Source organism: Gambusia affinis, linkage group LG09 (assembly GCF_019740435.1).
Source record: "Gambusia affinis linkage group LG09, SWU_Gaff_1.0, whole genome shotgun sequence".
In the NCBI taxonomy this organism is placed as follows: Eukaryota; Metazoa; Chordata; class Actinopteri; order Cyprinodontiformes; family Poeciliidae; genus Gambusia; species Gambusia affinis.
This window is the reverse complement of record NC_057876.1, coordinates 22,780,910-22,801,002: the sequence shown is the minus strand read 5'-3', so window position 1 is coordinate 22,801,002 and position 20,093 is coordinate 22,780,910. Positions and strand designations below refer to the sequence as shown.

Sequence of the window (20,093 nt, the reverse complement as noted above, 5' to 3'; positions counted from 1 at the left end):
CAAAATAAATGCATGCATTTCAAACCTTAGACCTTCCCTGTGTTGTACCAACTAACTAGCTCACTTTTTAGTTACCTAGCAACTCACTCACCCTGGTTGCCTAGCAACACCCAGTTGAGTAACTTGAGCAGTAGCAGTTTAAGGTTCTGAAACAATAAAAAATAAAATAAAATTCAAACAACGTCAGAAAAACAGTGTATAAAACAGAAAAAGGTCAAACCACCAGTTTGGCAGTGTACAAAAAAAACCAAAAAACAGATCAATAATTATTGATATCGACTCATAAAAAGCTTATATCGTGATGCGTTTTTCAGCCATATCGTCCAGCCCTTCTCCACCTGTTGGATTAACAATATTTTTGATCAATAATACATCGAAACCTTTCCTTACACAATAAACTCATGTCATGCACCCTGCTGATCAGCATTCTCTTTCTTGTTTTAAATTTTCTAAAAGGTATCTGGTGTTTCTTTGATTGCTAAACAACAGTCATATTTCGACAGGCACAGCTGCTCTGGAGGAAGACGCTCAGATACTTCGGGTGATTGAGGCTTATTGCACAGGAGCCAGCCTGCACCAAACCACCACAGGTGTGTGCTGCCGGATCGCACACAGACACAGTAAAATGATTTTTGAGTCCTAAAGGCATCAATATAGCTCATGTGTTCATTTGTGTGTTCATGCACAGCGGTACGGAAAGAGTGTGTCCCTCAGGTTCTCCTGCCTGAAGAGGAGAAAATAATCGTGGAGGAAATTAAGAGCAACGGACAGACAGTAACTGAGGAAAAGTAAGCATGTTGTTGCTTCTGAAGAATAAGCTCTGAGAGTATTTCAGCATCAATCTTTGCTTGTAATTGGATTCACCAATCAAATATGTATCCATTAAAGACAAAATCACCTTCATGTATAAAATAACTAGAATGAAATGTTTGGATTGCTAAAACAAAATAACCGATGTAAAGTAGCACCTACTTCTTCTGGCATGAAATAATGGCTTTTATGTTTTGACTTGTAGGAGCCTGGTTGACGCAGTTTATGCTTTAAAGGACGAGGTTCATGAGTTAAAAAAGGTAAGTTGTAATACTTGTAATAAAATGCTAAATTATTTCTTACAGGAACATGCTGAGTGGTATTAACCACCTGAAAGTTGCCAAAAGCACAAAATATACAAACTGTTAATAGAAATGATTGCTTTAAACAACTTCCTCAGTTTGATATAATTGTTGTTTTGTTTTTAGATCTGTACATTAACCAGATTATCAAAAACTGAGTTCATGGAAGTTGGCGAATGTCAGCCAAGAAAGTTCAACAGTCTTAGTTTTGACCCCTCTGCTTGGTGGGAGGGGGTTTAATGCAAAAACTTTAAAAGGTTTTGAATTTTCAGAACAACGTAACTTATTACCAGATTAGAAAAACATTTAAGCAAACTTTCTGCAACTTAATAAGGCAACTGATGAGCTCCCTTATTAGCAGAATAGAAATAATACAGAACTATTTCTGCAATGCATATATAGAAATGTATTGCAGAACAGTAAAATGGTCAAGTTGGTTTCCTCTAGTCATCGTTAGTATCTATTTTACTACATCATGTCATTAATTTATTTGTTGATGCTTAACCAGAAGGAAGAAGACAGACAGTGAACTAATTTCCCACTGTTTTGACTTCATACCAGTTTCTACCTCCAGCTTCTCGGTACTGCAGCCAAATTGTTGGCAGTCGAAACAGCTGATGGTAAATTGTGTTCTGACTCCAAACCAGCAATGAAACCACTTTTGTGGAAACCCCCCTGTGTGAAGACAACAGGATGCTGGTCGATATCATGTGTGTTTGGTCTTTGGTCCTGTATACAAAAAGATTTAGATGTAAATCAGACCTCTCAGTCGCTGAGGTCTGGTTTAGGGAAGCCTGGGTTCCCACAATGCAACATGGCAGCAATAGGGAATTCAGATCTCCACAACCAATAAGTAAAATTGTGAGTCCAATAATTATGTTTTAATTTGGTCTAATTTTTTTAGTAAAATCAGCTCAAGAAATCCAACTTTTAAAGTGCATTTCACGTTTTTCTGTAACACTTTATTTGAAGGCATGTGCATAAAACTGACCCTTTTAATGGACTTTTAATGCACCTTTTAATGCAACCTTGCATCAGAACTGTCATTACTTACCTAATGACGCTTTCCTGCTACTTCTGGGTGCAACTCTTCTCCAACACAGAAATAAGGAGCCATGTTGTAATGAGCAGCAGTTTTTAAAACGGAGGCCCAGCTTTAAGGCATTAAATCACAAAGTTCAATTTCTTTTAAGTGATATTTGATATATACATATAATTTTATGACAATTGAAGGTAACACAGTTACTTGATTGTGCTGTAAAATGACACTTTGGGCCTGGAAAATGCACCTTTAAAGTGGCGTGAATACTTTTAAACAGAGCATTATAAATGATGCAAATCTGAGACAAACCAGTTACTGACTAACATTACCTCCAGTCATCTGAACCTTCACTCTTTAACGTTATGATTCCCCCCTGTGTTTTACAGGAGAATAAGTGGATGAAGCAGTTTCTGGAGGAGGAGCAGAAGTCTCGCAAAGAGCTGGAAAGATTGGTGAGAAAGCTGAGCAAGCAGAAGAACGACTGCGGCTGGGAGGACAGCAGCCATTAGGACAGTGGACCGTCCTCACAGCACACCTCTTCAGCCTGTAAGCTCCCGTTTACAGGAGCGGACTCGCACTGGGGCAGGTTTCTGTGTGTTTATGCGTTTATTTTTCTATGCGTGTCTTCCGCCTTCACATTTCAGTTGCACATAAACGTGGAGCTTCGTCGCCTCCAACCCTGGAGCTTGATTTGACGGCTCTACGGAGTCGGATCCGTCTCATGGGAAGACCCAAACGAGCATGCTTCCTGCCGAACAGGTCGGCTAATCCTCTGTGTTTCAAGCAATCTCCCCCATTTGGACTGTAAGATCCGCCCTGCTGATGGAAGAATTTTGGAAAGAAACAAACTCTCCGTAGCTTCTTCTGCTGTTGTTGGAATAGAAAAGGAGTAAAAAGCCATCGAGTTTTCTGCTTCTCTTGTCTGAACTTCTTTTAAAACCGGACTGATGATGATCTCTTCAAATCATGACTTTGTCACTGTTGTATTTTATTACGATAGGGCTCCTTGTTGGAAAAAAAAATCTTCCTGTTCTGCTTTCATGATACGCAGCATTTTTCAACATGACAAAGATTCATCTAATTCATGTTCAGGGGGTTTTATAGGCATTTTCTTTAACAAGCTCAATCTCCAAATGCAGCTGTATACTGTTTATTTAAAAACTGCATGGATGTACAGTGTTTCTACATTATAAATTCTGCATCAGAAATGCGATAATCAATATATATCCAGACATATTTACTCCAAAGCAATGCATCTGCATAATGAAATAGGAAAAACTTAACTCTGTATTATTTGCTATTATAAGAGTAGACAAAGAGGTAACCCTTACTAAAATATATATGGGAATCATTTTAACATGTTGAGTAGATAACCATTCTTTGTTTTGAGTTTATAAGGATATTCCGTATTTATTGCTAACCCAGACATTTAAAATGTGGTGTAAGCCTTATGGAGAACGTTTTGCAATGAAAACCCTGTTTTATATTGCTAAAGAGGAAAAAGAGAATCTTGTTTTGCTGTCTGGGAACAGAGGAAATAAACAGATGTTGGTGTTAAACATATTTAAGTGCCTCCCGAAGGGGTCCGAAAACCAAAAGAGAGTTTGAGACCGACTGGGACTAAACATGAAATATATTCAAAGTGTCAAGCTTAGTTTAACGATGTTATTATGTGTTATGGGTCTGAAAACAAACAGCGCTTTGCTTCCTATTTATGGTGGTGGCCTCTTTCTGAAGACCAACCGCGGTACATTTCCTCAAGGGGACGAGCGCTCGCACTGTCAACGCTGTTATGTGGTGCACTGCACAGAAACAGTGAATGTAACTGAAATGCAATAAGTGACTGCTTTACTGAAGGACCTCTGGGTAAAAACCAGCAGCCATCAGTCAGATTCAAACAACCTGCAATATTACGGACTGAGTGAATTGATTAACAAAAAACCCTCCAGATGCTTTTTATTCGCCTTTACTCAGTGACGTTTCCTGATTAAAAACAATGAGGTCCATTTTTCTTTCAGCCACAAATGATCCAGATTGTTGAATTTGTGACACAGTTGCTGTGTGGGAAGGGTTTTTTTTTTTGTTTGTTTTTTTTGTTTTGTTTTTGCACGCACCTCTTTTCAGAAACTTCTCAGCACTGTGTAGCGTTTGATGCAGCTGGTTCGTCTGCAGAGGTGCAACTTTCAGGCTCAAAGGCACATCTCGTCTCACCAGGTGATCTAATAATGTTGCAGAGATGCAACCTCCCCTCAAAACGACTGTTTCCATTAAGCACCGCACACTGTAATTCGAAATTCCCTGTAGCTTCTGTGAGCACTTACTGGTGGGAAGAAGTTCATCTGATTTCCACGCCACTGTGTTTTTGTTTTTTAAAGCTTGTTCTATGCAATTATTGTTGCAAGTATTTTATCCCTTTTTTTTTCTAGACATTCTGTACTGTATTTTTGGTTTGTTTGCTCTTTTATTAAAAGTTTAATATAACAAGTGGAGTTTTGGATTGAAAAATCAGTTTGTAACCATGACAGCAGTGGAAATAGGTTTTCTACATTCATGCTGGAAATCCACAGATGGCAGCTAGGCTTTTCCGCCCCACGTTCATCAGATGTGAATTTGTAGGTTGTTCAGCTTCGCTCTCAGGAAAACCTTTGCGCGGTGGAAGGAGTGACATGCTGTGAGAGTAGGCTGCATCTGCACACCTCCATAGAGATTCACACTTTCCATACTGTTACACTCCATGTAAAAAGCACGTTTTATTTGCCAGCCTATACTCTCTGGAGTTTTAAATTACTCATCAAGTACTGCAGGTGTATTCATGAACTAAAAAGGAAACAATACAGTCATGAAGAAGCAGAGTGAAGCTATTTTCAGAACACATAATGGCCCAGGAGAGGCTGGTATGAGTGTCACAACTCAAGATGGATGGCATAGATTTTTTTCATCTCCATTTTCGCCTCCCTGGGCGAACAGTTTCTTTGGAACCTGAAAAATTTTACAAGCTTTTGTGTGTTTTCACATGTAGAATAAAAAGCTTTTAGAAAAATCTCTGCGCAGTGTTGAAAAAAAATCAGTCTAGAAATAAATTCATTCTCCAGGTTTTTTTTTTTAAATAGAGTGGAAAAATCCTTTTACTGCATCTTGCCAAATCGACACTGGAAAAAAGCAATAAAAAACATATTTGAAGCACTGCTTGCAAAACTTAAGAAACTAAAAATAGATGTCAGATGCTCAAGTTTTCCCCAAAATCTGGGCCACTCTACCCATAGAGACCTGCATTTAACAACAACAATAAAAAAACAACCCTGCTCTGAATAAAGAGGTTAAACCTTTCAGGGTAATGATGCAACATGGCAGCCCTGCAGAGGAAGGTGAGGGGAGCTGAAAGGGTAATTAGATTTATCCTTGCTGTTTGTCCTGGATCTGCTTCAGACTCCTCACATCCTCTACATGAACTTTCTAAAACTGCTTGTGCTATTTTTGAATTCTGAAATAAGATACATTGATTTGATTTAGAAGGTTAAATTACAAAAATGATAACTGTGGTGAGAGAAGAAGTTGTTCTCATCAGATTTCTAAAGATAATTTACAAGTCAAGTGTCTATCTTTGTCACCGTGAGAAGGTGCATCACTAGTTGCTGCTGTGCCCTAGAAAATTAAAACCACAGTGGTTCAGAGCAGTTTCTGTTCTTTATCACATTTAAAATGTGCTGTTTTTCTAAACTTTTGAGTTTTCTGTCAATTAATGGCCATAAAGATCTGCTGGACAATAAAAATATTGTCCAGCAGATCCTTGAACTGTGTAATTCCCTCGCCCTCAAAAATACTGCATAGATCATTCAGATTAAATATAAAAGTTATTCTACATATAGTCCAATTTATATAAATAAATACAAAGCAATCACTGACAATAACAAAGAAATAGACAATGTTATTTAATAAATTATAGTTTGAAAATGTCTCTCAATTCCACAAAAGTTTGTCGATTAACTCCTGCAGAGTCTTCTTAGTATCTATGTTCCATCCACAGTCGCAGATCCCTGTTTCGGAGTCCTGGTCCATGCGGCTCCTACAGCTTATACATCCCAAAACTCGTCGATTGCTTTCCGTAGTCCACAAGCGAGAGGTTTTCCACCCAGATGGCGAGCTGGTTTCCCTGGCTCAGCGTGATCACGTCCTGCAGTGTAATTGTGCACAGCTGAGGGTTCGAACCGTCCTTGTCGTTCAGGCTGCAGTGGGCCTTAGTCACCTCCTTCTCCTCTCTCGACCCGATGTTCCTCAGCTTGATGCAGCCGGTCAGCGGGGCGATGCTTTGCTTGGAGAAGGTCACCCTGGAGTAGATGAGGTAGTCACCGGGCTCCGTGACAGTCAGCCAGCTTTTCTCAAAGTAGTTGATGTTCTTGCGAGCTGAGAGATCCATTCTCCACTCAAGATAACCAGCTGGAAAAAAAACAGTAAAGTTGTTTTTTTAATTTTTTAATTCTAACTGAATTTCTATAAAAAGAAAAAAAACTGAGATTTTTTTTTTCTTACATTTTTTCTCAATTGTAGCACTTGGCTTTTCAATTAACATGCGTGCAAAGGCTCTGTAGGTTGTTTCTTGTTTTTCTGCGGAGGGGAAACCAACTAAAAGTGGAAAAAAACACAAATGCATGTCAGGTTTCTTTATCTGATTGACTTTTCCCTCTAAACACAGAACAGCATTTATCAGAAAAAATTAACTTACCTCTTCCTTGTGGTGAGGAGTAGGTTGCCTGCAAGAACAAGAGAAAGTTAAACATCAGTGGAACAATAGACAAATAATTATTAAATCTACTTTAGCAATGCGTTAAAGATGAGGCCAAAAAAAAGCATGTGAGGTGTGACATGTTTGTTGCATTTACAGAGGAGGATTTCCTGTGCGTCTCACACTGAATTTTAGTGAGACTTTAGATGGGGCAAAACCTATGAATCTGCATCAGTGTCTGCCTCACCAGTTATAGAAAACTCAAGTTTTCAGCTTCAGATTTAAAACAAAACAACTTTTGTCACAAACCACGGCGCTACTTACATGTGCAATTTGTCTTTCATTGTAGTACAGGTATAGAAATCCTCCGACAGACAGAAACAAGTGCAGCGTCACCACACAAACCAAAAATCGTAGAAGTGGCTTGCTGTAGCCTGGCGATGGAAGCTGAGTCGGGATGAGGATCGGCTCGGGCCTGCCGAGCCGCGGGGGCACCGGCGGAGGCACCTGCGGCAGCGCCATGCTGGTCTGGTAGGTGTTGATCATGATGCAGTGGAGCGGCCTGTCGCCCGTGACACCCCATGCGCTTCTGAGCAGATGCTCTCCAAAGCAGACGAGTTTTTCTGCATGTACTTCCTGGAAGCTTTGAGCCCTTCAGATCTGTGAGAGCTGTGACCTTTGTGGAGGACGTAAGTGTGTCGTGTGAAATACATCATGCCATCTCTTCCTTTATGGCAGGTATGTTTCACTTGGTTCCATTTGTTGTAGTGTTTGACTGCGCTGCTAAATAAAACCCAACCCTTAAAAAGAAGCTTGTAAATAGATTGTGACGTGGTTTCTGATGCAGAAACCATACTCAAACTGGATTCTTAACTTGTATTTATGAGCTTAAGGTCTTTTTATGTACTTGATTAGTTATTTTATTTTGAAGGCTTTAAAAAAATTATGCACTCCAGCATCCATTGCATCACACTAACTCTCAAAATATATTTAACCAACAAAAATGTGTCAAATCCAACAGCCGGTTTGCATTTATGACACTATTTCTGTTTGCAATTTAGTTTTTAATGTAAAACTGCTTGTTGTTTATTCTCTATAGAGCAAATGTATGAACAGACAGAAGACTTTTCACATTTTCATAGTATTATTTGAGTTTTTCTAAGAATATTTCTTTTGTTACTTTGGTAAAAAGTAAAGAAAAAATTATTTTGTTCTTGAAATTATGCTTTATGGTCATATCAGTTTTTTTCCAATGCATCAGAGTTAAACACCACCTATCTATCACCACATAGTGACTCCTGGAATAGCCAACACTGAATAGCTAATGGATTCACAGTGTGTCAAAATCTAAATCATTTTATTATCAACCCAAATTTTGGGTTTTAAAAAAAGAGTTCTTCCAAATTTTTCTGAAATGCTAAATAAAGTAAAAGTAATGACTCGAGCACACAGCCCTGTGGTACTCCATTCCAACTTGTGGTTTGATTTGTCTGTCTCAATAGCAAACAGGCCCACAGCATGACAGATCCTCCGCCATTCTTGTCAACATGACAGATGAGGAGAAAACTCACAGAGGTTTATGAAGAAGGCTTCTTATTTTAGATTCCCATATTCAGCAGGGTTATCCATCTGAAGGAGTTTCACTACTTCACCACAGCTCCTTGGTTGTGGTAGCAAAAGTTGAGCTGAAGTGAAACATTCTAATGTGACCCGGTTTCACTGCTGAATGCACTGAGAGCTGCATTCTCAGTTTGTGCAGCTGAAGTGTTGCTGCAGGATGATTCAGTCTGACTGGAGTTGTTGAGCTGGTTCTCTGTCTTTTCTTTTCGCCATAAAATTCTCTCCATATTACTGAAACAAATTAAAAAATGATATTTCCCCTCGTTCTGATTTTAAAAAGTACAAACAGTTTCAATAAGTTTGGTTGTAACATCTAAAGCAGCAATAATTTTTCCAAACATAAATGTGTTTTTTCCCAGTCAAAAATAAAATGATTGTACTGATTAACCTGCAATGTACTCTTGCCATTTTCTACATTTATATAGCAACATATACACTTATTTGTAGTTTTCCTTTAGGCGGATAATATTTGTTGTAGATTAAATTAAATTCTATCACCTAACTATCAGCAATTATTTTTAATACCTTGTTTTTTGCAATAACAGCTGCATAAAATGTCTTTATCACAGAAAGAGTAGAAACCAAGCTGTGTGATAAACCTGCATCTCTGATCAAATATAAAGTCGGTGATAAAGTGAAAAAAGAAACAAATGCATGTGCAAATGTTTGCAGTGTGCACTCTAAGTTTTCTGCATGTTTGTTTAATTATAGCAACACATGAACCTTTGGCAGAAAGCTGGTTCTGAAGTCAGTGCTGATGAGTTTCAGAGTTTCACAGCTTCCCCTGGTGGTTCGAAACGTTCTTAACTCCAGCTCTACACCTGCAGAGAACAAACTAAAAACTAAGCTTTGAAAATGTGTCCAACTCGAGGCCTGGGGGCCAAATGTTGCCCACTGCAGCTTTTCATAAGGCCCCATAGGAATGCATAACTATAGACTTTAAGTTGTGCAAAAATATCATTTCTGTCAGTCAAAGCAAATCTGTTTTCATCTGTTTTCTGCTAAATTACATCAATGTGAAACAATGTTCAGTATTATTTAATGTTAAGAAGTACTTATCAAATGCAGAGATATCAATTTATTAATATTTTAACAATTTGTTAATGAGTTTTGTCAATACATTTTGGCACAATCAGTTTGAGAACATGAGTTTGACACCCCTCCATTAATCAACATTCATTTATTTACTTTTACTTTGTTGTTGTGAACCAGGATCATTTTGGTTCCGCTGTTGCCTCCAACTTTGATTCTCTTAATACTTTTCAAAAATCAGCTGAAGACACATTTATTCAGATTGGCTTTTAATTAGTTTTATTTTGTTTTATGCTCGATGTTTTCTGTTTTGTCTCTCCTTTTGTGTTCTTATTTCTTATATTTTGTAAAGCACTTTATGGTTTCTGACCTGTAAAGTATGCTATATAAATAATATTTATTTATTTACTTACTTGAACAAGCATCAAGACAGCCCATAAAAAGGATTAAACTACCCTCTGTTTGTTTGGGGGAATATTTATGTGAAACAAAATGTATTTTGGTGAGGTGTAATAAATATTTTTTCAAATAAGAAGCCAAGATTTAATAGAAGGAAAGGTGGAAAAAATTATTTATATCTTCAGTTTCTCATAAGCGCTTCTTATGTAGCAATATCGTGGAGAAGCTTTTGTTCTGGAGCAGTGGTTCCCAAAGTGTGGGTTGCGCCCTCTAGAGGGGTGCAGTGTCATTGCAGGGGGGGCGCAGGAAGCAGTGAGGATGAAAGAAAAAAACCCAAAAACAGTTACACAAAGATGGTTTGTAATGTGTTTTGTTGCACAACTACAACAAAAGTGTGAAATAAACTTCAGTGGAGTGAAAACATTTTTTGTTTGTCTGTTTTTTGGGGGGATTTTATTGTGATACATAGAGGGGCTCAGAAAATCTGTTCAAGAGAATCTTCAATGTAACAATTACCAGAAAATACATATAATCTTAATAAATGTATAAAAACAACAAAAATGAACACTCAAAAGGAAGCGACCACTGACGGTTGTGACTGTGAAGCTTTCATGGTGTGTAATGGACAAACAGGATGTTTCTGTCGCTGCGGCAACTGCAGGGAGTGGCGGTTCTGCTGCAGAGGAACCGAGGCTGCGAAGGGCTGGAGGAGGCTGGTTTCCGACCATGAAAGGCATCCGACTGATGATTTCTTGGAGTTGGATGTTCCTCTCCATGAACAGAGTGTGGTTCCCTGCTGCACTTTATGAAGGCTACGAAGCACCTGTAAAACTGTTTGAAATACAGAATGAGCCTCAAACGTTAGAGCGCCTAAACGGGAACATTTACCTCACACATACTTTTCTGTTGCATATTAACTAGATTTTTATATAAAGCAATTTGTTAATTTATACTTTTTAAACCAGCACAGTTTGCCTTTATGCAGCCAGACTTTACACTGAAATCATGCAAAGTTGTCTTAATGAACAGCTTTTCAGCCTTTCTGCAGTTTTCTTTTTCACTCATTTTCTACACTAAAACTTGGATCTGAAAGATGCATAATTCTTCCGTTGACCAGATTTTTCAGAAAATATTTTGTAAAATACAATTGTCACTCAAACTATGTTTTCAGCTAAAGGTAAATGGTTTATAAGATTCTCATGCAGCGGGTTTTAAAATAATTTTCCTTCTGGGGAACGACTATGTACAACTTTGGTTTGGTCTATTATGAAATCCCAATAAAATAATAACTCGTGTTTGTAGCTCTACAATTCTGAACATTTTCAAAAGGTCTAGGAGCTTAAACAATAAACTATAATATCTTTTTCTCTCTTTAAGTTGTTGTCATAAACTTGGTGACACTTTTTGTTTTCTGTCTTGCAACTGAGGTGAGTTATCTTATCATTGTTTTAAAGTGGCAGTATTATGTAAAATCAAATTATTTTAGCTTTAAGTCACGTTATAATGTTATTCCCTCATTAAAAACATTCCTGGAGTGTTGCTGTGATTCATTCATGTATCTTTGAGAAATCCTATAATCTCCACGGCAACCATTCAGCTGGGTGGACCTAGCCCCGCCTTCAAGGCACAGCTCCTCCTCAGAGCTGAAGTTCTGAGCTCCTCACGAGTCCCCCGCTCAGATCCTTCAGACTAGCCAGCAGCAATTGGCAAACATGTGGTGGAACTGCACATCTCCGGAGCTCATTATGTGAGCTATTTCTCAGCACAGCGCTGGTAAAAAACGTTGTTAAAGTGCTCATAGAGGAGCCATGTTGTGATGACTTCCTGAAGGCGGGTTTCAGAGAGTTTATAAAGAGACAGAGACCCAATTTCAATTCATTGAAATAAGTTCATATAGCATTTTTATAACATAGTTACTTGACTGTGCAATAAAATGGGACCAAAACACATAATACCGCCCCTTTAAAGTTTTCCTCTCCAGAAAAATCACTGTACTTCATTCTTCCTGAGGTCTTACCTGGTTGTTAAAGAACACGTAGATAATGGGGTTGACCACCGTGCTGAACTTGGCCAGGATGGACGGCACCACGCTGGCCAGGGGAGTGACCAGCCCCGACCGGCCGAAGGTGGCCATCAGCGCCGTGACTCCATAGGGCATCCAGCACACCATGTAGCAGGACACCATGGACAGCACCATGAGCAGAATGTGTTGCTCTCTGCGCTGCGCGGCCAACAGGTTGACCTTACCCACCTGCAGCCCAGGATAACAGAGTCAAAGACAGAGAAGGCAAAAATGATCGAATTTCATCATTTTAAAAGCATAATCTAATGTTCCTTGAACACAGGGGTGCCCAAAGTCGGTCCTCAACGGCCGGCATCCTGGATGTTTTGGTTCTCTCCCTGGTTTAATGCACCTGGATAAAATGATGGCTCTTTAGAAGGCCTGAGATGAACATTGACATGCTGAAAAGGTTGTTGGTGCCACCAGAGAGAGAACTAAAGCATACAGGAGGCCGGCCCTCCAGGACCGACTTTGGGCTCCCCTGATCTAACAGGAATAAGCTGAAATCATGTGAGTTTGTTTTTACAGAGTACTGAAAGGGACATAAAAGCAGAAAATAGAAAATACATTTTCTCATGAGCATGAGATAGTATCTAGGCTGCACAATTTTGCATGTGGTGTACACCAAAGTTATTAAAATTTATTTTATTAACTGAAATAAATAAAAACGGTAGAAAATGGGGAAAAATTTAACTAACTGGAACTATGTTGCATGTTTAAATAAGTAACTAAATTCTACTAAAATTAGAGAAGTAATACCCTTTATTTTTGTGTTTAAGTGTTATTTATTAAATTAATAAAATCTAATAAATAAAATCATGATTTTTTTTTTCCCCCCGGACAAGCAGTTTCCGTCAGGCAAATTGGCAAATTACGGCCTCCCAGAGGTCCACAAACTGGCCACAGCAATGGTTGAGAGACAACTAAGGTCAGTTTGTGTTTGTTCATCAATAATTTTATATATTTTTTAAATGATATATTATGTTGAGTATTCAATTTAAACATAATTGCAATAAAATACTTTGACCTTTTCGAATTCTCCACCTAAAAATTAACCATTGTAAGGAAAAATTAAAACAACTTTAACAAATATAAACTAAACTGAAATTAAGTAATATTTAACTAATAATAACCAGTAAAACTAGCAAACCCACTCTAAAAACGTACTAAAACTAACTGAATTAGACATTAAAAAATCACAGTCAAATAAAACTAAACTATAATAAAAAAAATCCTAAAGTATTATAACCTTTTGCGCATGATAAAGTTAAATTTTTATATTTTATTTTGTAGATTTTGACTTTTCTTCTGGATTTTTCATTAACATTTTGTCGTTTGATTAATAACAATGTGCAAGTTTAAAGCCACCCATCGGAAGATTCTATTCATTTACTGCCATCTAGTGGTAGAGTGAAGAAAAACACTGCATCTTATTTGCACCTTTCAGCCAGAGCTTCTGGCAGTTTTCACTCTGGATTCCTGCAGAACAAAGAAAAGCTCAAGTTTAAATATTGAACCTAAATATTGAGTTAAAGTTCAATATTTAAACCTAAACTCATTATAATGCTTCACAATCCAGCCACTGACTGTTTGTATCATACAGCTGTATCCGCCTTTTAGATGTTTTTCAGAAATAATGCATGTAAGGAATATGTGTTTAGTTATACTGTGGAATGAATATGTTTTAGAAATAACTTTAGAGAAAGCTACTGAAAAAATCATTTCCACCAAACTTCCTCGTTTCTGGGTATTTCAGAAAGTGAGACATCCTTTCAAATATTTTGCTGACATCAATTTTCGGGTCAATCAGCAGGAGGTTGGAGGAGAGGGGAGAGGAGGCAGAAATTGGTCAAAATGAGATCCCACCTGATTGCTTCTGCAATTTCTTGTAGAAATTAAAAGTCAATATGAATGAAAGGAGAGAAAACAGCACAGCCAATTATCCTTAATTCATAAAATTAAAAAGGTTTTTAATTACTGTCAAACTAAAATCCAGTAAGGATGTAAATGTTCAACTCTTGACGGCTGCACACATACATCAAGCTCTCCTCTTTTTGAAATCTCGCTCTGACATTTTCTAATATTCTGACAAAAGAAATAAAAAATCTGTGTATTGAAATATTGCCTGATTTTTAAAATGACACACTTCCTTTCTTATCATCCTTTTTCCTGGTCCAAGTGTTGAGATAAATTAGGTTTTCATTAGTCATACTTCCAGTTGTTTTAGACATTTTGATTAGCAAGTTTAGGCCAGTAGCTGTTTTCTTGTTTTCTTGCGTCTAATTTTAGACAATATGCTCTCTCATCTCTCTCATTTTTATGAATGGATGGAGAAATTACCCTCTTTATCACCAGTTTTTAGAGTTTTTAGACGCTCCATTGGACTAGAAGTAGTGAAGAAATATTTAGAAATATTTTTTGCTTACATTTATTTTTTGAGGAAGGTTTATGGTACTTAAATTATTTTTTAATAAAGAACAACTTTCTCCACTGAACAAATGCACTCGAATTAAAGATATGGTTGTTTTGAATTTTCTTTAAGTGTGAAATTATGTTGATGCAATTAAAAAGTAGATTTAAACATCCTCTTAATTTGTTTCAAAGAAACGCTGCTGATCATCAGGTGAAATTTTCAGGACCCCTTCTCTGCTCTGACTCCTCTGAGAGCACGGACTTTAAAAAAAAAAAAAAAAAAAAACATGCTTATATAACGCTGGGTATCCAATGGTAACACGTAGCTCACAGGCTCTAAAAATACCTTCTGGGTGATTCATTCATAGCAGTAGTGGAAGCAAAGAGCAACTGGGAGCCTGTAATTACCAATTTGGATATGATTGACAGGTTTATAGGAAACTCAATAAAGGCTGACTTGAGTTATGGGAATCTAAGAGGATCACTGCAAAGAGCAAAACCACAGCCCCTAAATAAAACCTACTCCTGCTGGATGAATTGTAAACACACTCCAGCGGATTCTGGGATGGATGTTTTTGGCTTGACAACAACAGTTCTGACAGCTGCAGCTCAAACTCAGACACACATTTCTGAATCTCAAAAGTACCCTGGCAGGAAAAAGCACCTGCAGAACCCATGTCAGTGGGGCCTTTAGAGGTTTTAAGCTGAGTAGATGGACAACAACAATAGCATTTTAACAAAATTATTCTCAAGAAAACTCTAGCTGTGGTTTGCACCATGTATGCTTTAAATACTTTTGCAAATTAGCATTTTTCAATTCAGGAGATTGTTGAAGGCTTTTAGGCCTTAATATAATATGCAATTATGCTGCTTACTGATATGCAGAAGGCATAATTGAAAAAGTTATGTTCAGACTATAATTAGGAAATGACATCTGAATGTAGAGAGTCGAAGTCTGCAACAAAACCCTGAGTGAAAGCTGCTCAAAGGTTTTCTACATCCCAGTTTTTCTGCAGAGCACCATTTGAAAAACCAAGCAGACTGAAGCTTTAAAGTGTTATTATTCTCTGCAGCAACACATGGATGTATTAAATTTAATTTAATTTAATATGAAAAATATGTTTATGTGAGCATGATGTTAATATATGAGACACCATTGTTTTTAACTTGCAAACTGTTTTCACAAAACTCAGCATATTCAGAAATTTTCAAGTTTTTTCTGGAAGATTTCTGAGATTAATCTCAATAATTACAGTTTTTTTAAAGTGAATTTTTGAGTTTTCAAACTCAAACTTTTTAGTTTTTTCTAGATTTGTGAGAGTAATCTAAACATTTAAAATTTTTATTATAGCATATTTTTGACTTTTCAAACTTAGACTTTTTAGTTTTTTCTAGAACAGTTCTGAAATAAATTAGAACTTGTTTCATTAGGAAATTTTTTACTTTTCAAATTCAAAAATATCCTTGTTTTTTGTAGATTTCTGAGAATAATCTAAAAACTTCTGAGGTTTTTTTTCCAGCAGATTTCTTAGTTTTCAAGCTTAAACATTTTCCAGTTTTCTTTTATCCAAGAAAATGTCTGAGATTAATTTCTATTTATTTTTGCTAGAAATGTACTCCTTTTTGTTTCCTGTTTTCTTTCTCTCTACAATTGCCCTAATACTCCGTCATCTTACCCAAACTACTACCTGTTACCATAGAAACCTTGATTACTTTTGCACTTACCCTCCTTATAGCAAACAGGATCCGTCCATAAGAGTAAACCATGAGCATCAGTGGCAGCAGCAAACAGAAGATGAAGAGACACAGCACATAGGATACACTGGTGGGTGAGCGCAGGTGCCACTGGACAGAGCAAGTGGTTCCGGGACCTTCGGGACCGTAGCTGCTCCAACCCAGGAAGGGCGGCAGCGTCCAGAGGAGCGAGTAGAACCAGGTGCCTCCGATGAAGAGCCAGGCCTTCCTGAAGTCTGAGACGTCCACCTTAGAGGAACGCAGCACAGTGCTGTAGCGCTCGTAGGAAAGGACTGACAGGGACACCAGGGACACAATGCCTTATGGAGAGAGGAAGAGTGGAAATATAATCATCAAAGGCAGCATACTTATTATTTTAGTGCACAAATCACACATAATATTATAACTCATCATTTTGGTGTATATATATCTTAAACTTTTAGAAAAAGATATATATGTTTTTTTTACTGAAACTGTCACCACATGTTATCAGATAATCTCCCCCTCTTGCTCTATGCTACGCTGCTGTTAGCATAGCCTGTTGTGAATGCTAAGGCTAGTTAGCATGGCCACCCATGACGGTAGATAAACTATTTTTCTGTAATAGTAAAATATTTATGAGATTGATTGACAGCGCTAAGCCCCTCCTCCTGGCTCTGATTGGTTGTTTTTGTTCAGGACAACGCAAGAGCCGTGCACTTCTTCAGACTTTTATAGTTTCTCAGAGAGGAGGTGGAGGAGATTGATCTTTTCTCAGATTATCTGTTTCATATTGTCGCAACATGGTGACAGTTTTACAAATATGTAAAAAAAAAATTAAAAAAGAAATTTCTAGAAAAGTTACATACTGCACTTTTAATGGGAAGCTTTTAATCTCCCAGCAAATTCACTTCGATGTCAAAATTCATTCAGACAAATAGGAAAAAAAAAATTTAAAAAATGTTTGGGGTGCCAGGACAACAAATTATCTCTCAAAAATGAAAATGGCTGCCTGACTTCACTTGGCAAAGATCTGAATGATCCGCAAGACCTCAATGATTTCTTTTTCTCATATTATTGAGAGGAAAATTAATCCAAACAGATAAACAAATCTATGGCAGACTGACCGTTTGACTGTGTTGCAATGTGATAATGCATGACTGACATGGTGCAACTGGACTTTAATTAAAAGAGTCATAAAAATTAGATGGTTCAACACGGATCTCAAGTTGCTCAGGTTTTTCACTCATCACTTTTACAGCTTGGCTTCATCTTTATTTAATAAAACATTTTGACTTTTTGCAATTAAAATTAATTTTAAATATATAATTTTTAATTATATCCTGACAGGTTGAAATCTGAAACTTTCTTTTTTTCCATGAGAGTGTTTTGATACGATTGGATAAATGGATGAAGGTCAGTTCATGAAATAGTTTTTTAATGTCTCAATCAAATGAATAAAAGAAAGTTGGCCACTCCAAGGTCAAAACAAAACAAACAGCTTTCAGTCCAGAGCCGGCGCCCAGACATGACTGACAATGTGTTGTTGTCCATTGTGACAAACTTCATCAGGATTAAGACAATCATTTTATAAACAGCTGCAGAATGTATGTGTTATAAAAATATGTTTCTCCCATAATTATGAAAACTGTTGAGACAGATAATCTGTGAAAACAATTACGCTCCTCCACCTGCACATCCTGCTCAAAAACAGCCAATCAGAGCCAGGAAGAGGGTCTCAGCGCTGTCGATCAACCTCGTGTGCACGCTGCTCAATGTGGGCGACTGTGGCTGTATCGTAGAGTAGTCGTCTTGCGATCGGAAGGTTGTAGGTTCTATTCCAGCGTCCTCCTGCCACCTGTCGAAGTGGGCAAGGCACTTAACCCCAAATAGCCTACCAATCTGCATATCGGTGTATAAATGTGTGTTTGTGAATGGATGAATGTGACTCTAGTGTAAAGTGCTTTGAGAGGTCAAAATGACTGGAAAAGCGCTATATAAGTTCAGTCCATTTACCATTTAATGGTTGAGACACAACTAATCATTACAGGAAAACCAATTAATTAACCAGCCTTAGCATTCATGGCAGGCGAAGTATAATTTACAAAAAAGTGTGTGGAGAAGTGTGTTTATCAAAAGAAGTTTGATGGTGGAAACAAAATAATTTTAGTTTGTTTAGTCTTTAAAAATTTTGTTTGTAAAGAGTAAAATTGATGGTAATTCTTTAGTTAGGAACTTTTTAATAATAGTTAAACATTTAGCAAACAAGTCCAGCAATGCCAAACCACAATAACAACATAACTCACCAAAAAGATAATAATTTAATCTTGGAATTATGGAAATAAATGATAACACTTATTACCCTCAAAATTTTGTTTTTAAAGTGTACAATTGGTAGTAATTCTTTAGTTAGGGACTGTTTAGTAACCAAACATAGCAATGCCAAACAAGAACATAATTCACCAAAAAGGGGATCACTTAATGCACCCAAAATTTTATTTTAATGAGTAAAATTGATGATAATTCTCTGGTTAGGAAGTTTTTAAAAATAGTTAAGCGTTCAGTAAACAAACTTAGCAAAATCAAACAACAATAACAACAACAGGAAAATTATTTAAAACCCAACAAGGAATTAAATGACAGGTAGCATCCCTTGAAATGTTGTTTTTAAAGTATAAAGTCGATTATAACTTTTTAGTCAGGAGCTTCTTAATAACAGTTAAACATTTAGCAAACAAACCTAGCCATGTCAAACAACAACAACAACAACAATATATAACTCACCAAAAAGGGAATTGGCGAACCCGTACCACTTACAGCCGAACTCTCCAATGAGCCACCTACCGCGCAGACTCGCGGCGAAGCTGAACGGCGTCCCGAAGACGCACACCAGAACGTCGCTCAGGCTGATGTTGAGCAGGATGAGGTTGATCGGTGTCCACAGGCAGCGGAACTTTGCGAAGACCAGCAGCGTCATAGAGTTGTTGAGGATCCCGGCCACCAGAATGAAGCCGAGGCACACCGCCACCGCCGTGTGGCCGCTCCGGCTCAGCCCATCGCGGCTCTGGGGCGTCGTGGAGTCGCGCAGGGTCGCGTCGCTGCTTAGGCTTGAGCTGTCTGTGGTGCTTAAATTAGAGCCGTGCAAGTAGAGGACCATAGCAGGTGGAGAGGAGGTAACCAGACAGAAGGAAAGTCTTGCACAGCTGCTCCAGACGCTGCAGGCTGGTGTAAGAGACTTGAATATGACCAGAGCACTTCTTTATACCTGCACTCCTGAAATGCAAAAACACCCCCACCCCTTTTATCCTGCTGGGCACAAACACTAGTATTCTCCTTCTTTCTTTGAACCCTTTCATTTACTAGCTCAGGTCATTTTGAACACAACGGCTTGCATGAATAAATCCCCCCAAATTGATGCCTTTCCAACTGGAAATGTGTTGCCTTTCAACGTGATGTGCTTATATGAGTTAAAATTGCCTCCTCACAGCAAGTTCCATTGGTTTATTTTTTGCTTTTTCATGGCAGATGTGGGTCAGGTTCAGTGAATGTCCAAAATAAACCTTCAATTTCAAAGTTAAAGTGGAGCCATTTACTTCTGCTGCACCACATCGGAAAGACGAAGTTTGTTGCTTGATTTTTGCAAAGTTGTGCATTTCTTTTTTTAGCTTTCTGTGCCAGACTGTGTTTAGCTGAATGAAGCAGATTCAATTCAAAGCAAAGAATTCAGTTCTTTACAATTAGACTAACTTATCATGTTGGGTTTTTTTCTTCTTCAAGTCTTTTCTCAGTGATGGAAAACTACAACTGAAACTTGCTGAAGTGCATTCTTTATGTTTGGACAAACAAATGAAGTGTTTGAGTTGCCAATGAATGGGTTGCATTGAAAAGAGGAGGAAACAGAGAAAACTCTAATGACATTTAAGAAACAGTCTTGCATGTTTTTTGTTCTCTTTTAAAAAATTTGGGTCAAAACACAAGCAG

General features: G+C 37.7%; 3 protein-coding genes across 6 annotated transcripts in view; 1 reads left to right on the top strand and 2 right to left on the bottom strand.

Annotated features, from left to right (window-relative positions):
- The window catches only part of arhgef6 (Rac/Cdc42 guanine nucleotide exchange factor (GEF) 6), a 37,385-nt gene extending 34,322 nt beyond the window's left edge, over positions 1-3,063 (top strand). For 2 of the 4 annotated variants that reach the window (XM_044127665.1, XM_044127663.1), the window contains 5 exons: positions 504-590; positions 689-788; positions 1,016-1,070; positions 2,541-2,700; positions 2,799-3,063. In XM_044127665.1, the coding sequence (XP_043983600.1) occupies positions 504-590; positions 689-788; positions 1,016-1,070; positions 2,541-2,663 (365 nt within the window). In that variant the 3' untranslated portion in view covers positions 2,664-2,700; positions 2,799-3,063. Of the gene's footprint in view, positions 1-503; positions 591-688; positions 789-1,015; positions 1,071-2,540 lie in introns of all 4 variants that reach the window. The other 2 variants (XM_044127664.1, XM_044127666.1) reach the window with 1 other exon arrangement.
- Positions 3,064-4,237: 1,174 nt separating this feature from the next.
- cd40lg (CD40 ligand) lies at positions 4,238-7,574 on the bottom strand. The gene is made up of 4 exons (XM_044127670.1): positions 7,199-7,574; positions 6,875-6,902; positions 6,682-6,774; positions 4,238-6,588 (listed from the first exon to the last, which is right to left on the bottom strand). The coding sequence occupies exons 1-4, from the start codon at positions 7,418-7,420 to the stop codon at positions 6,218-6,220; spliced, it is 714 nt and encodes a 237-aa protein (XP_043983605.1). The 5' UTR covers positions 7,421-7,574; the 3' UTR covers positions 4,238-6,217.
- Positions 7,575-8,540: 966 nt separating this feature from the next.
- tmtops3a (teleost multiple tissue opsin 3a) lies at positions 8,541-19,460 on the bottom strand. Its single transcript, XM_044127144.1, has 4 exons — positions 18,897-19,460; positions 16,125-16,453; positions 11,943-12,176; positions 8,541-10,756 (listed from the first exon to the last, which is right to left on the bottom strand). The coding sequence occupies exons 1-4, from the start codon at positions 19,267-19,269 to the stop codon at positions 10,535-10,537; spliced, it is 1,158 nt and encodes a 385-aa protein (XP_043983079.1). The 5' UTR covers positions 19,270-19,460; the 3' UTR covers positions 8,541-10,534.
- Between the last annotated feature and the right edge of the window lie 633 nt (positions 19,461-20,093).